Source organism: Salarias fasciatus, chromosome 15 (assembly GCF_902148845.1).
Source record: "Salarias fasciatus chromosome 15, fSalaFa1.1, whole genome shotgun sequence".
In the NCBI taxonomy this organism is placed as follows: domain Eukaryota; kingdom Metazoa; phylum Chordata; class Actinopteri; order Blenniiformes; family Blenniidae; genus Salarias; species Salarias fasciatus.
The window spans coordinates 10,225,845-10,242,139 of record NC_043759.1 but is presented as its reverse complement, the minus strand read 5'-3'; the positions used below and the strand labels follow the sequence as shown (position 1 = coordinate 10,242,139).

Here is a 16,295-nt window from a genome sequence, read left to right as displayed (position 1 = left end):
GTCCTGCCTTACTCTTAAATATAAATCTAAAAATATTGATCTCTGCTCATTTATGTGTTGCGGCAGAATAGTGATGATTGACAGCTAGGAGGAACCCACAAAGCAGCTGTGCACTGCTGGAAATGAGCGATGAGATTGACACACCGATTTCCCAGTTTTCCATCACACCTCTTCAGAATAAATACCCTCCTTCGTGTGTGTGTATGTGTGTGTTTTTCATTTCAGATTCAAACTGTTTCTAAACCTAATAAATAAAGCTTGCTGAATGATTGTCGAACCAAAAAACCAAATCAGTGACTCAGTCAGAGAATTCACTCTTAATTATCTTAAAACAGATTGACAAAACTTACCTAATTGAAAAACTGCATTTTATTTCTCCGTGACGTTTCAACCTCCCTGACATCTCTTCATGATCGTCGTCACATCAACAGGAAGCGGTGTTTTCAAAATAAAAGCATCAAACAAACACCAAAACACCGGGAACGAGCAAAATTGATTGCAAACAAAGACACACTGCCAAAATAAAAGCATTTTGATCATCTTCCAGAAAAAAAGGTTATTTAGAAGCCTCATCCTTCATTTGCATCTTCATCATTATTCAAATCATCAGCATACAACTGCTGTCTCGTAAACACAAATACAATTTGTTGGATGGTATTCTAGATGGATATATTTCTGTAACTCGCTTAACATATTTTCATTTTACATAGTGAAACTTTTACTGACCCCAAGTGTTTCGTGACATGAAAAGCTTTTAGTTAAGGGAGAACTGGTAGCAGCAGCAAGCACGTGATTTCAAAACAACCCTGATAAAATGACAAAGTCAGAATAAATTAAGTTGCAAATCAAATAAAACTTTCATGTGGAAGGCTCACCCACTTGACTTCAGATTGCTGGCTTTTTGTTGATATTTTGACGTTAATAGGACAACTGAAATTCTTACTCAAGCGAAGTGCAGCACGTGCTTTGTGGAAGGACTAAAGTTGGATAGAATATTTTGAAATGGGAGTATGAAAGCCTCTAAGTACTTCAATGCATTCTCTTCTTTCCAACTGGCCTACGACAAGCAGACTCCTCTGAGATGATCCATTGTCTTACGTAATCACAATAACCTGGACAATGTAAAATCATGACACCCAGTTAAAAAAAAAAGAAAGAAATAACAAAGATACAAACAAACACAAGGAGAAGAAAGATGTTTTCAAAACTTTATACAACACAAAAGGCAATCATTCCAATTCAGAACAGTCTATCTTCATGGAGTTTGAAAATTAACCAAACATTCAAAATAATGCTGAACACACAATCAAGAAGAGTACAAAAAAACTTCAATAAAAACAGAATAAATTGTTAAAAATGCAGCATGTCTAACAGATTTTACAAACAACAAATTCGAAAAGGAACCTCAATTTACATACATGACAAGATTACAAATAAAAAGAACAAGAAAGAAATGAGCTGAATTCGATGCAGTGGTACAACTTCGTCTTGAATGACTGGCAGAGCCGTTCAAAATGACCCTGACTGTTGTGAAGCCTCAAACACACATCTTTCAACCGTCCCAAACTTTTCATTCATTCATTGGTTCATTTCGAGCAGGTCTTCACAATAAAAGAAAACACAGTACATCAGTACAACCAGTTCGTCAGATACATCTACTGCTCAAAAACTCAAGACAACAAATAAAGCTGAAACTGAAACTGAGTATTCAAAATGTTTTTATAAACAAAATCTTACAAGATTAAAGAAATTTCAGCCAGTTGACTCTGCTGCTCACACATCTTCATACCTGCTGGCTGTGTAAATGTTTTACATGAACACTTGATGTCAACTTGACGTTGCATTGACTCACAATAGTATCATTCACCTGGCACATGCTCCTGCTCCTCCTCTTCGATTATCACCACAGAGTATTGCAGAGGTTCACACTGAACACTATTAGTGCTGTATTCTGTTTCCAACATGCACTGGTCCGAATGGTAAAATGACATTCTGGTGTGCATCAGACACTGGTGGTGCAGACAGGGAATAATCCCGGCCACTTTCCATTTGTGGCTCTTCTTTTACATCAACATTTCCAGATGGACATTCTGTCAGGTACATATTTCCACTGAACTCTTCAGTTTTGACTGTGACTAAATCTTCATGACAACGATTGTCCAAATATCCACTGGCATCATCCCAAGATGGACAGTTTTCTTCAGAGTCCATTTCTGGTGTATAGCTTGGTGGATCATCCATCTCCTCTTTGATGTCTACATACTCGTAGGACCGTTCAGTACCCAGGAGGCCATGCTGCATCACAGCGATTCTCTCAGAATGATGGTCCCTCACCTTCAGTACTTGATTGCCCTTGTCCAGCTGACTTCCTTGAACTCACCTTCATCTTGAACAAGTCTTCTTTTTTCTTCTTCACTTGTGTTTTTCTGGGCGTCCTCCATTTGGAAATCACAAAAGGCAACTTGAAGACTTCCTCCACACCTTCCTTTCTACCTTTACTGACAAACGTGACAAATTTGGATGCAGTGTCGACAGAAAATTTCCGCTTTCTGTGATGTTGAGAGCTTATAGCAAAGTTGTAGTTTAAAATTTTATACAAAGTTTTGGGATAGGACTGAAATGACTTCTTTGACACAAACTTGTGTATTTCAAACACGACAGATGTTGTCAGAAGTGACAGGTCCAGTTTTTCTTTTACTCTGGACTTTGATGACACCTCTAAGGCCAGACCAATCTCACGGCAAACAGGATAGGGATCCATGATTTTATTTGCCCTCTGATTTGGTGTTTTTACAACTGGATCGTTCCTCTGTTCCTTCTTTGCTACCAGATCCAGTTGTCGTCTTTTGAGCACTTCCTTCCATTCATTTCGCTGATCAACAGACACTTCTTTCTTTGGGTCATTTTCTTTAGGAGGAAGTACCTCCAAGTGGACCACTTCATCGAACCACGTGGGTTCTCCAACACCTGGTCTTATTCTGGAGTAATACTGATGTGTCAGAGTTGGAACTTGATCAGGCATGTCCAGTTGGAAATTGTGTTCAAGTATGTCATTGATGTTCTTCAATCGTGTTCCACACAATGCTTTGGCAAAGGACTCAATCTCCTTCTGAACTGCTTTAGTCAGCACTTGCTGGTCCAGTTTGCCTGTTGGGTAATTTCTGTCCACACACAGGCTTAGTCCTACAGCCTCACAGGAATGGTAGCGCGTCGTTAGAATCTCAGTTGCTGGGAAAGTCGCGATTGGAGCCTCGTAAGGTTTTCGTTCTGGGCAGTTAGCATCAGCAGTGGCTTTGCCAGTAATGATATGTGGACGACGACATGTCACGTCGCCAGGATCGTCTTGTCGATCTTGGTAACATTTGCGGCAACATGGAGCTTTTTCTGTTATGCACGTTGGATCAGGCAACTTGTAGAGCTTTTCCAAGATTGCCTGCCGAGAAAACGTTTTTTGTGATTTCACATATTGCTGGGTGAAGGCACTGCGGTGCAACTCACCTTTTAAATTTAGATGAAAGTTGTACTCCCATATTTCTGTCATGAAATGCTTCACAGATGACAGCAGTGCCTCAGAGAAAGTCCAAAGTTCACTCATGATACCATTGGTTAACAGCTTCGGATCAAGATTACGTTTCAGTCCAGATCCTACATTAAAGTCAATGCCTGATTTCACACATCTCTTGTACGGGTAAAACGGGCATTGTTCTCCATGAGGCACAGAGAGTATCTGCTGAATACGATTTGCTCGTAGTCTCCACAGCAGTAAATCTGGGTCATTTTGCACTTTAATGTCACAGTGGACGCTCATACTGTGGTCAACTTTTGCTTTGATGGAGCCAGTACTGCATGATTCTGAACTTGGACGATTCTGAATATTTATGTCAATTGGGTTATGTTTTCTTTGGGATGTTACTCTTTTGAAATTGTTCTCAAGATTTATTTGTGCAACCACAAGAGGAACCTGTTCAAGAATCTGTCTCGCCAGATCTGAATCTGCATCTTGCAAATCAAGATCAAAGTTGTGCCTCAGGACATCAACACAAATCTGCTCGTAGCTTCCGCACAATTTTTCTGCAAAAGTCAAAACTTCAATCATTGCTCCTTTGGTCAGTTTGTTGATGTCAAGTTTTTTCTTTGGTTGACAGCCACATACAGTGAGCTTCAAACCAATGTCGTTGCAGAACGGGTAAAGATCCACATTGTTCTGAGAAGTTTCAGTCGCTGTGCTCAGTTCATTTTCAGCAGACAAACTTGGAGCAGCCATCAGAGAAACATCACATTCTTCTGTGCTTGATATGGAGTGTGGTTCAGATTTAATGCGCCTCCTGGTCCGACGTTTCTTACCACTGAATGACACAAAGCCTGGGAGTCGAAACACCTCTTTTAAGTCTTTAGCTGCTTCCCCACAGTTAACAAGCTCTCTTACTTGTTTTATGACTTCCCTTGCAAATGATTTCTCATTGTCTTTGCTCTTAAGGCGTGAGTCAAAGTTGTTTTTAAGAATCTCCATCATGAATTCTTCTTGGGATGCATTCATCTCAAGGGCAAACAGAGCAATGCAAAGTAGAGCACAGTTGGTCAAATGGTCAGGACTCAAGTTTCTTTTCGGCCGAAATCCAACATCAAAGTCTAGAAAAACTGTCTCAAACTTAGATACTGGAGGGCCACAGTTATGCATGTTTTCAGTGTCTCCCTGCTTCATTATGGCGGATTGTAATGAGTGGCTTGTGACCGGATTTTCTGATGGAGTTGCTGATGGCACCTTCCTGAGATTCAGTTGTGTTGAAGCAGGGAGACATGGAAAACATGCAGGGCTGGGGCGCTGCAGGATCTCTGATTCAGACCAATGCTTTGGACCACAGATATGGGCATAGTTATATTTGAACATCAGATGTGACATAGTTCTTACAAATGGGAGCATTTGTCTCACACGGTTGGTGCGAAATTTCCACATTTTGAGCTCTGGGTCCATTTCTTTGTCTATGATACATCCATTTGGCAAATTTCTTGGAACATGTTCGTCTTTCTCATCAACTGCCAACTGGTTTTCATCTGGCTGACTTTGTGGCCTCATAGATGTGATTACATTCAAAATCGATGCAGCATTACGGGTGGTGAGGTGATGTTTACCCACATCATTCATCTGTGCTCCACTGGAAAAGTCCCACCTGGCTTGACTGACACACTGATGAGCATCCACATCATTTTCTGAATCTATGTCCTCTTCTAGAGGGCACATGTAGTCTTCTCCTGACTGACTGGTGCTGAAATCACTGCGATGAGAACTGATGTTTTCCTCCATCTGTTTTGCCTGTTGTCTTTCACCAATCAGCGCCTTCGCTTTTTTCATATCCTGTTTCCTTCTTTGAAATAATTCCCTCCTTTCACTACTTAGCACAGGAGGTGGTTCTTTCAATTTAAATTCTCGAGGCTTGGGCTTCATATCAAAGACTTCATTAAACCAGTGAGGCTCTCCACTATATGAGTTGAGTCTGCCGATAAAATGAATCGCAATATTTTCCACATGACTCTGATGGTCCAAGTCGAAGTTGTGTTCAAGAACATCATTCATAATTTGTAACTTGAATCCACAAAGATTTTTAGAAAATCTGTACACATCCTGCATAACTCCACATGTCAGTAGATGTTTGTCCAGTTTAACTTTTGGGTGAGCGTTATCCACACACAGGCTTAGACCTGCTTTCTTGGAGTGATGGTATTGCTTTGTTATCACCTCTGTTGCTGGGAAAGTGGACAATGGAGCATTTCCAGACGTTGTTTTCTCATGGTTCGCTTCAAGAGAGGCAACATTCACCACAGAATGTGGACTATCAAAGCAGCACTTGTGAATTGGTGCTACTTCCTGAATCAATCTCTCATCTGGCAGATCAAACAGGGATTTCAGTCGCAAGACTGTGGATCTTTGGTGATTCATCAATCTGACTGCCTCCATCAGTGAGTTTGCAAAAGCACTTCGGTGAAATGTACTGTTGAAGTGCAGATTGAAATTGTACTCCAAAATCTCTGTCATGAAATGTTTCATGGATGACCCGAGTTCGGTAGCAAAAGCGTGAAGTTCACACATGATGCCATTGGTCAACAGTTTGGGATCAAGACGACGTTTCAATCCAGATCCTACATCAAAATCAATGCCTAATGTCTTACATCTGCTGTAAGAGTAAAGTGGACACTGGTCTTTGTGGGGCACTGAGAGGATTTGCTGAACTTGGTTGGCTCGTAGTTTCCACAACAGCAACTCTGGATCATTGTGTGCTTCAACGTCACCGGGTTGACTTGCACTCTGGTTCATCTCTGCTTTCACTGAACTCATAGTACATGTTTGTGGAGATGTATTCCTTTGAGAGTCCATGACATTCAAGTTGATTCTGGTCGCAAGCTGCGTTTTTCTGCAAAAATATCGAAAATTAGTTTCCTCAATGGCAAAAGGAACCTGTGAAAGAATATTTTGAGCAAGATCAGAATCTGATATCTGCGAATCAAGATCAAAGTTGTGCCGCAGGACATCAACACAAATCTGCTCGTAGCTTCCACACAATTTTTCTGCAAAGTTCACAACCTCAATCACTGCTCCGTTGGTCAGTTTGTGGAGTTCAAGCTTTTTATCTGGGTGACAGAAACTCACATTGAGCTTCAAACCAATCTTCTTGCAGAATGGATAAAGGTCTGAAGCTGTCTGTGAAGTTTCAGGTTCAGAATCAACACTGTCATCACTCTCACAATTCACATTACTGAATGACAGAGAACCTGGCAAAACAAACACCTCTTTCAAAATGTTATCTCTATCGTCACGAGCCAATAATTCCTGTACTCCTTTCATGACTTCATGTGCAAACGTCATTTTCTGGTATTCACTCTGCAGGCCTAAGTTAAAGTTGTATTCTAGAATATCCAGAATGACATTCTGCTGGGATGAACTCATTGCTAATGCAAAATGAACAACTTTGTACAGACGAAAAGTCGTCAATTTTTCAGGAATGAAGTTTCTGGGCGGCCCAGACGCAACATCAAACTCGAGACGTCCGAAGTTCCAGTGTGGGTAAAGCTCCTTCGAAAAAGCAAGATGGATTCTTTTCACATAATTGGAACGGAACTTCCACATGTTGGTCTCTGTTTCCATTTCCTCATGGTTCATGTCAAATTTGTTTGGAATATTTTCGAGGGTCTCTTCTTCCGCTTCTGTTTCAATTTCTTGCACAATGAATTCATTTTCATCCAGTTGTCCTTGGTCCTTCTTCATGATGCACTTTGTGACTGAAGGAGGCATCTTTTCCTGAGAAGTACTGAAATCCAGCTTTTGTCTCTTTGTCTTTTCTGACAGAAGGGTTTCCACTGTAGACAGTGCTGGTACGTAGGCTCTCTTTAATGGGTTTCTCTCAAAGAAAAATGGCTCATTTTCAAACTCTGGGATGAAGTTTGTGTTACTGGCAGCAACGTGTTTCCCCCTTTTTAACATCTGTGATATCAACAACCGCACTTCATTCCTTCTCTCTTGACTTTTCAGATCAAGCTCAAAATTATGCTCCAACACACTGACAACAATGGAGGTGAAGGAGGCAGTCAAGACTCGTGCAAAATCCAACAACTCCAACATCACTCTCTCTGTTAACAAGCCTGGATCAAGACTTTGTTTAGTCCCCGTGCCAAGGTTCAAACCAATGTTTTCACAAGAAGAGAACAACAACAAAGGAATGTCCTCATTGACGACCTCTTTCATTTCTCTTCCTGAACAATCAGGGTTATCTTTCTGACCATCGCCATCAGTGTGTGATCCTGATATCTCTTCTGTCTCTTTTTCAGTGGAACATTTCAATAATTGTTCAAGTTCACTTATATTCTCAATTTCCATGAAGAAACTCTGAGGTTTGTGTGTCCTTGTTGCCTTGTTCAGTCCATTATTGCTACCTTCTGTCTTCCAGGTGTCAAAAAGAGCAAAAACTTCATTTTTATCTTTCACAGGATTTCGGATCAAGTCTTCCAGCTTGTGCTGAATTTGAGCAGTGAAATCCATCCGCTGTTGATCATTTTCAAATTCAAGATCAAAATTGTTTTCCAGAATGTTTGGGATGAAGTGCATACTTCTCTTGTTGATCGTTCGAGCAAATTCACACACCTCAAGTATGACGCCATTTGGCACAAATGGTGAATTCAGTTTTGGGTGAGAGCTGGAGGCAACATTAAAATTCAGTCCGATTTTATTACTGTAAAAGAATGGATCTAGATGTGTTGAATATTTCTTTGCATGCAAAATTCGCCATTGCCATACTGTGTCTGCGTTGACTTTTCCTCTGTCCTTGAGACAGTGAATTTCCTCATCCATCTCCATTGATCCCAAAGATCTTCTATTTCTTCTGTGCCTGTATTTGAGCAAAGAAAAAACCTTGTCAAGAATAGAGCAGGAATAATGTTGCTTCGCATTTTACACCATATATGAATTTCACAACATTTTCTGATCTGAATTCTCAGTCAAAGAAAGAATTTTAAATCGCATAAATCAGGGATGTCTAACCCTGGAGAGCCAATGTCCTGCACATCTTAGCTTTCTCCCTGCTTCAACACACCAAAAACTAAGGATTCCATAATCAGTGAGCACTGAACACAGCCCAGTAATGAGCCTTTCAATGCATTCAGGTGTGTTGAAGCTGGGAGAAAAGTCAAACATGCAGGGCAGAGGCTCTCCAGGAATAGTGTTGGACATGCTTAATGCTACCGATGCAAAACATTTATTTGTGTAAAGTAAAAAAAAACTCCAAAGGTTAAAGTTTAACATTTACAAGAACTTTGTGTGCATATCTACAAGTACGAAAATACAGTCTTTCAGCACATTAACATGGGCCAAAAAATCCTCCTAATAATTGGATTGCGAGATGAAGTGGCTTGTAAATGTGTTACATGAACACCTGAGTGGATCCACTTCGAGGTACAATGTCGTCTGTGCCAACTGATTATCTGCTTGAACCTCATATAAACCGTTCTCACAGTGGAGAGGACTGTACGGATGGTTTATTCGCTCTGCGCATGCGTTCCCTCGTATAAAGTGACGTAATGACGTGTGCAATAAACAGGAAGTAAGAATTGGGAAAGTCAAACACATGCAGAAAAACTGGACGGTGGTTGAGAAAAACTTTTCATAAATAAATAACAATGAAAACCCTGAGAGCGTAAACGCTGGAGAGCCTGCAAATTGCTCAACAGCAAGATGTTCAAAGACTGACGGAGGCCAGCTGATGGTGTATAACTCGGCAAAACACCGGGACGCCAGCCGGGAGAGCAGAGTAGAGCCCCACAGGACGGAGGCCAGCCAGGAGAGCACTCGCTCTTCGGGCAGCGTACCATGGAGATGTTTAAACGCTGTTTGAGCAGATATCCAGCAGATAAAAACACTCTGCTTGACGTCGAGGACTGCCAACAGCAAAGCTACAGATCAGAACCTGAAAATTCCGTCAGAGAACTTATGCGCATGTCACAGGTCCATTTGAAACGATGCCGTATAATCCGCTTCAGCCGGGGCCTTTGTATACGAGGATTTAATGTGGAGCGCTTCTGCATTCAATACCATTGTTTTCACTATTAAAAATAAAAAACAAACTAACAAACAAACACCCATGTAAACTGGGCCTTTAAAGCTTGCTACCTACCTTGAAAGTCTCAGTTAGCCCAGCATAGTCTCGGTCCATTCTCCCACATCTGAATCTGCCAGGCTGGTAATGGAATCACATGGATGCTGTGTTGCGCTGAATGAAAGACAATCAGTATGAAAAGTTATTCTAACAATCTCCAAATCAATTCCAGAGGACTGAATCGACTGGTTGGACACCCCTGGTGTAACAGATGACACATGTAGAAAAATTGTAAACGTTGACAACCCGAGACCTCATCACAGCTGGCTGGGCAAAACGGCGGAGGCAACAGACGTACGATAAACATCTTGTACAGCAATATTCTAAAATTGCTCAGTTAAGGCTGGTCCATGCTTCACATGTACGCGTTTCCACGTCCACCTTGAAAGGTCCGCGCACCACCGATGCAGACGCGCTTTCTCCCATATTACATTTTGAGCTCAGCTGTGCGCGTCTCATGCAGGCGCGGTGAGCCACGCAGCTTCGAGAAGCTTTTCCGGCACTACAGACTGTTTATCTGCTCCTTTATTACAGATTATTTAGAGAAAATTAAGCACATACATTGTCAGTACATTATATTTAAGTATTAAAGTTTATTTAGCCTTTTTTTCTGTTTCTGAATCGCGTCGTCGGAGCGATTAGTTACTTTTTCACTTCTGTCTGCAGACCTTCTCCTCCCTCTGGACAGTCTGCTCTCTCTTTCCACGAGTTTTTCACTCTTTCGGTGTCTTTAAATGGAGCCATCAGGCTGTAGCTCCGTCAACTTTTACTCTTACCGTCATGTTTTGTTTGCTATGGCGCTCTGGCGCAGGCGCACACTTCCGCGACCTGCGCGCAATGCGCAACGCGGTCTCAAAATCTGGCTGCTGCGCGGATGTCCGCGGTTCGGTCCGCGCGGACCTTAGCGGACAGGAATTCATGACGATTTTTACGTCACACGGACCAACGCGCACCCACGCGGACATGTGAAGCATGGACGGGCCTTTAAGGGTGCTGTTGGCAGGATTTTGCTAGTCAATGCTAATTTTCCTGTTTTTTCTTTGGATTAAATGTTCGAGCATCCATTGATAATCCTTTAGGAGTGTAGCATAATTGCACTACCGCGAGGGCGCAGCGTTTCCATCTGTCTCTGTTCTGAACTGAAAAGGAATCTCGACAGCTCCAGGTATCTTTGACCAATCAGAAGAGCCCCTGAGGTTCTAACCGTGATTGGTCGAGGGGCGTTCGTCGCACGTTCTTGTGGTAGGGGCTTAACTTGCGTAAGGGCGTGATGTCTAAGGATCGACCGATATGGCTTTTTTAGGGCCGATGCCGATGCCAATTATTGGTACTTATGGAAACCGATAACCGATATGTTGAACCGATATTCATTTGCAGCAAAAATGAACATTTTGGCATCAAAATGTAGCTGTGGGCGGGACATTGTTCCACAGCCCAGAGTAGTGACTTAGTAGGGAAGTGACTAGTAAAGAGAGATGTGATGTGCTCAGTGGAAAACACTTCTACAGTCATTATACTCAGGCCTTTTGTTTTTGTTCAGTTTATAATTGTGTGATTACTTTATTATTATTGTTATTATTATTATTACTGATACATGTAATTATATTTATCACACACACACACACACACACACACACACACAATAATGCAGTCATCTCATCCATAACTTCCCCAAAACTTCAATATTCAACTCTTTCCTTCATTTTCTTGTATGTTGTCCCCTGTATGTCCTGTACCGTAGGAATAAAAAATAATAATAAAATAAACAATGGAGAATCCTGGTTGAACTAAAGTTGTAGCTACTGTAACGCTAAAAAATATGTTAAAATCAATGTTATCACTAATCGATGCGCGCCCCCGTGGGGGGAGTCATTTTTCGGCAGGCAGTCTGTTCTCGGCACGGTAACCAGTCGACCCCCGGTCGCCCCGACCGACTCGGCCCCACGCGTCTTCTGTCACGCACTCACGCCACACATTGAAAACTGGAGAAAAAAAAATCAGCGGTCGGTCTGTGTGACAGGGTGTGTTTGATTCCTCCCGGTTCCACAGCAGCACCAGACACATTACCGGTCATTTTTTTTCAGTTTTCAATGTGTGGCGTGAGTGCGTGACGGAAGATGCGCGGGGCCGACTTCACTGTAATCCGCTGCCGGTTGACCGCTGCCGGCCGACCGCTCCCGGCGTCCCAGCGAGCGGGCCGTCCGCCGGCGTCGGGCCGCTCCTCGCGGCTGTGCAGCCGCGCGCCGTGCTCTCCGGTTGGGAGACTTGAGGACAAACGGTGTGGTTCTGGTGACTGACGGGTCAGAGGCGGAGAATCTGCCTCAAGCTCATATTTGCCGTGATGTCAGAGAAAACTGCTCGGTGCTGGGTTTCAAATTGCCATCTTGCTTAGGTAACCCTAAGCAAGATGGCGGAGATGCCGAATCCTGCCTGCAGCACCTTTAAGACCTGCACTCTTCCCACACCATTACTGCAGGCCTGAAGACATGGGAACAAATACCACGGGCACGACAAACAGCTTAACCTTGTCTTCAAAATCACCTCCCGTACTGATGCAGACCAAAACGCTGCAATTTTAGAGATAATCTGCACTCTTCAAGATATGATGGTGGACCTCAATCCATCCATCCATCCATCCATCCATTTTCCACCACTTATCCGGGACCGGGTCGCGGGCCAGCAGTCTAAGCAGCAATACCCAGACTTCCCTGTCCCCAGACACTTCCTCCAGCTCTTCCGGGAGGATCCCAAGGCGTTCCCAGGCCAGCCGCGAGACATAGTCTCTCCAGCGTGTCCTCGGTCTTTCCCGGGGTCTCCTCCCGGTCCCGGCCAGCCCTCCAGTGGAGACACCACCCGCCGAGGGAACCGTAGGGGCCGGGTGCAATGGAGATGGGGTTGCAGCCGACAGCAGGGTGCCCGGTGACCCGATCCTCAGACACAGAGACTGGTGGACTTCAAGTTAGAGTTTAAAGCTGGGGTTGACGATCTGAATTCGATACATTTTTTGAAATACTAGTTAAAATGATCTTTATGACCCGATGGGAAGCAATTTATCGCGTGTTCTTAAAGTAGAGCAGAAAATATCCACTATCTACAGCAGGAGTAAAATAGGAAAAACAGCAACCAATAGTCTTGCCGGGACACCTTGGTTGTAAACCAATCAAATCCCTTCGCCGTTCTACCAGCCCCCTGCGCGTACATTTCAATGGCGTGCACTGGCCCTGGTTCGTTGCGCGCGTTGCCAAGCGCGCTCTCGGCTCGCGTGAAAAATAGAACGAAGTGGAGCGGGCGCGCTGCAGAGTGCGAGCCGTGGCGCTCCCCTGTGCATTGTGTGCGGGCAGTCAGATAGGATAACATGTAGGATAACAATCCACTTGTTGAGTTTACCGACGCCCTTTCTGGAGAAGGATATGTCAGTATTTCTTGTGTGAAACCTGTCCTTCAGCTCTTCAATGAAGAGGTCTTGAAGCCAGGAGATGCTCACACAGACCTCACCAAGGTCATCAAGAGTTCAGTCACCAGCTACTTCAATGAAAAATTTGATGATGCTGCCACTGATGACCTCCTGTGCATGGCAACCCTCATTAATCCTCGCTTCAAGATCCACTACATCCAGGCTGACAAAGTAGAGGCTGTGAGGGCCAGTGCTGTCTCACAAATGTTGGATGAATGGAAGACTTCACAGTCTGAACCTACTACCTCAGCAGGTGCTACAGCTTCAGTGACACCAGCAAAAATACAGAAGAAGACACTTGGCAGCTTTTTCAGAAAGCCCTACTCAGTCTCTACTTCTGGACGAACAAACCAGCAGGCTGTTGAGGCAGAACTAAATAGTTATCTGCAAGCGCCAAATGCAGACAGTGAAACCAATCCGTTGGCTTGGTGGAAGACCCACTCTGCAACATATCCCAGAGTTCGCCACTTGGCAAAGCGGTACCTCTGTATTCCTGCCACCAGCTCACCCTCAGAGAGAGCTTTCAGCACAGAGGGCAACGTTATGTCCTGCCACAGGGCAGCTTTAAAGCCAGATACAGGCTAGTCTTTCTTCCAAAAAACCTGGGCCAAAGACCTTAAAGGGATACTTCAACATTTTGGCAAATGTTGGCAAATGGCAAACATTTAACGCAATTCCTTAATCATTTCAAACAGCATACTTACTTTTTTTGTGAGGGCGAGCTATTGTTCATCCAGAGGTGAGACGGGGAAGGTTTTCGGGACGGACACAATGGAAGTGGATGGTATTTTTGGTTCCCCTCGTCAAACTCATCAAATACACAATCCAACAACCCTAAAACACTTTGGTGGACACGTTATAATCTGCACATTCACTACACTGTGAAATATTAATGCAAAATTACCAGATTGAGATGTTTATGTGAAGATTGCTAAGACGGAACTACTTACTAAACATGGCGTCTGGGCGTAGTGATTTCAAAAGAAAAAGTAGTTCCCAGAATCTGCTTCAGTGTCGTAACGCTACAATATTATTTGCTGGTGTTCCACAGCGTAGTGAATGTGTGGATTATAACATGTCCACCAAAGTGTTTTGGGGTTGTTGTATTTTGTATTTGATGAGTTTGACGAGGGGAACCAAAAATACCATCCACTTCCATTGTGTCCGTCTCGAAAACCTTCCCCAACTCACCTCTGAATAAACAAATCAAATCAAACTCAAATCAAACTTTATTTGTACAGCACTTTTTCATATTTATAAAAACAACGCAAAGTGCTGAACAGTAAAAACGGTCATAAAAACAAAAGAATAAAAACCGCACCATCATTAAGTATACACCACGCGCGCGCACGCACGCACGCACGCACGCACGCACGCACGCACGCACGCACGCACGCACGCACGCACGCACGCACGCACGCACGCACGCACGCACGCACGCACGCACGCACGCACGCACACACACACACACACACACACACACACACACACACACACACACACACACACACACACACACACACACACACACACACACACACACACACACACCGAATTATTTGCACACAGCAGAGGAGACATGGCATGGCACTAAGCATCATGGGAAAACACGACCAGTGGGGCCGTTCACACCAGGAGAAGGCGAAGGTCATTAATATTGGGGCCCCAGCGCTCGACCCCCAACCCCACCAGACCAAGGGGAACCCACACATCGAAGTGTGGAGACCCCCAGGCCAGCCAGGACCAGAAGACTCGAGCGCAATGACCCCAGCAGAGTACCAGGACCAACTCCCGGTGTGAAGAACCCCCCTGAAGGAAACACTGGAGTTAAAACAGTTAAAGACATAAAAAGACATAATACAAAGTTAATAGTAAGATAAGATTATAAAGTAAAAAAATTTAAATAAGTTAGAAGTACATAATAAAAATAGAACAAATAAATAGGATAAATAGATTAAAATAAAAGATACTAAAAATAAAAAATGATGGAGATAAGAACTATAAAAGGTTCATTAAAAGCCAGATTAAAAAGGTGTGTTTTTAATCTCCCTTTAAAAATATCAACAGTCTCTGCGGTCCTGAGGTTCTCTGGCAGGCTGTTCCACAGGCGGGGGCCGTAATGGCTGAAGGCCGCCTCGCCATGCGTCTTGGTTCTAGCTTTGGGAACACACAATAGGCCGCAGCCAGAGGACCTCAGGGCCCACGAGGGTCGATACGGTAAAAACAGATCAGCTAAATAAGAAGGCGCAAGGCCATTAAGATATTTAAAAACTAATAAGAGAACTTGTCCACCGAAGTGTTTTGGGGTTGTTGGATTTTGTATTTGATGAGTTTGTTGAGGGGAACCAAAAGTACCATCCACTTCCATTGTGTCCGTCCCGAAAACCTTCCCCGACTCACCTCTGAATAAACAATAGCTCGCCCTCACAAATAAAGTACGTATGCTGTCCGAAATGACTAAGAAATTGCACTAAATGGGCAAATTTGCAAATATGTTGAAGTATCCCTTTAACTCCGCACCATTACCAGCTGTTTCTGCTGCGGGATCGACAGATACTTTTAATAAAAATGATTGCCCACCTCACAGCAACAGGATGGAGGCTCCCTTTGTGTGTTGCTGACGTTTTGTTAAAGACTTATAAGAGACCGAAAGTCCGAATCTGTGAATATGTTGCCAACTTTCCTGGACTGTTCAAAGAGAGAGAGAAATACATTTCTCTGGAATCTGTCGGCGTCTTAACAATTATAAAGAGCCTCAGCATGGCTCCATCTTCTCACAGCAGCAGCAGTGCGGTTCCTCCGCAGCCTGGAGAGCAGGGGGAGTGATCAATTATCTCGTTTTAACGAGAAAGTTTTCTCGCTATAACGAGAAAACTATCACGTTATTACGAGATACAGCTCAGAAAGTTTTTTATTCACTGTGGCAGATCTGTGTTTCCGTACTCTTACCTGTTCTTTGTAACTTCTTCAGTTCTCCAGATCTTCCAGAAATCCCAGCTGGTGATCAGTCTCCTCCTCGTACGACGCGGTTCGTTCAAACACGGTGAAAATTCACACAGAAGCAGTTAGTCTCTCGTTAATAATAAACTCTCTCCAAGTCTGAACTCCTCATTGTTGCAGCAGGATATAAAATGCTCCCTCTGCGATTCAAAGACAACAGGAAAGAGAGGAAGAGGAAAAGCTGCTTCTTCTGTTTTTACATT

General features: G+C 43.4%; 2 protein-coding genes across 2 annotated transcripts in view; both read right to left on the bottom strand.

Moving 5' to 3' along the window:
* Positions 1 to 1,219: 1,219 nt before the first annotated feature.
* On the bottom strand, positions 1,220 to 16,243 carry LOC115401857 (uncharacterized). Its single transcript, XM_030110217.1, has 3 exons — positions 16,042 to 16,243; positions 9,657 to 9,752; positions 1,220 to 8,375 (listed from the first exon to the last, which is right to left on the bottom strand). Exon 3 carries the CDS (start codon positions 8,342 to 8,344, stop codon positions 2,315 to 2,317), a length of 6,030 nt encoding a protein of 2,009 aa, XP_029966077.1. The 5' UTR covers positions 8,345 to 8,375; positions 9,657 to 9,752; positions 16,042 to 16,243; the 3' UTR covers positions 1,220 to 2,314.
* LOC115402290 (uncharacterized) overlaps positions 15,867 to 16,295 on the bottom strand; it is a 28,936-nt gene continuing 28,507 nt past the window's right edge. Inside the window, exon 5 of the mRNA XM_030110803.1 lies at positions 15,867 to 15,898. Within this exon, the coding sequence (XP_029966663.1) occupies positions 15,867 to 15,898 (32 nt within the window). The remainder of the gene's footprint in view (positions 15,899 to 16,295) is intronic.

Coding starts and splice junctions, on each gene's coding strand:
- LOC115401857 (XM_030110217.1), bottom strand. CDS start 8,344: ATGGAGATGGATGAGGAAATTCACTGTCTCAAGGACAGAGGAAAAGTC.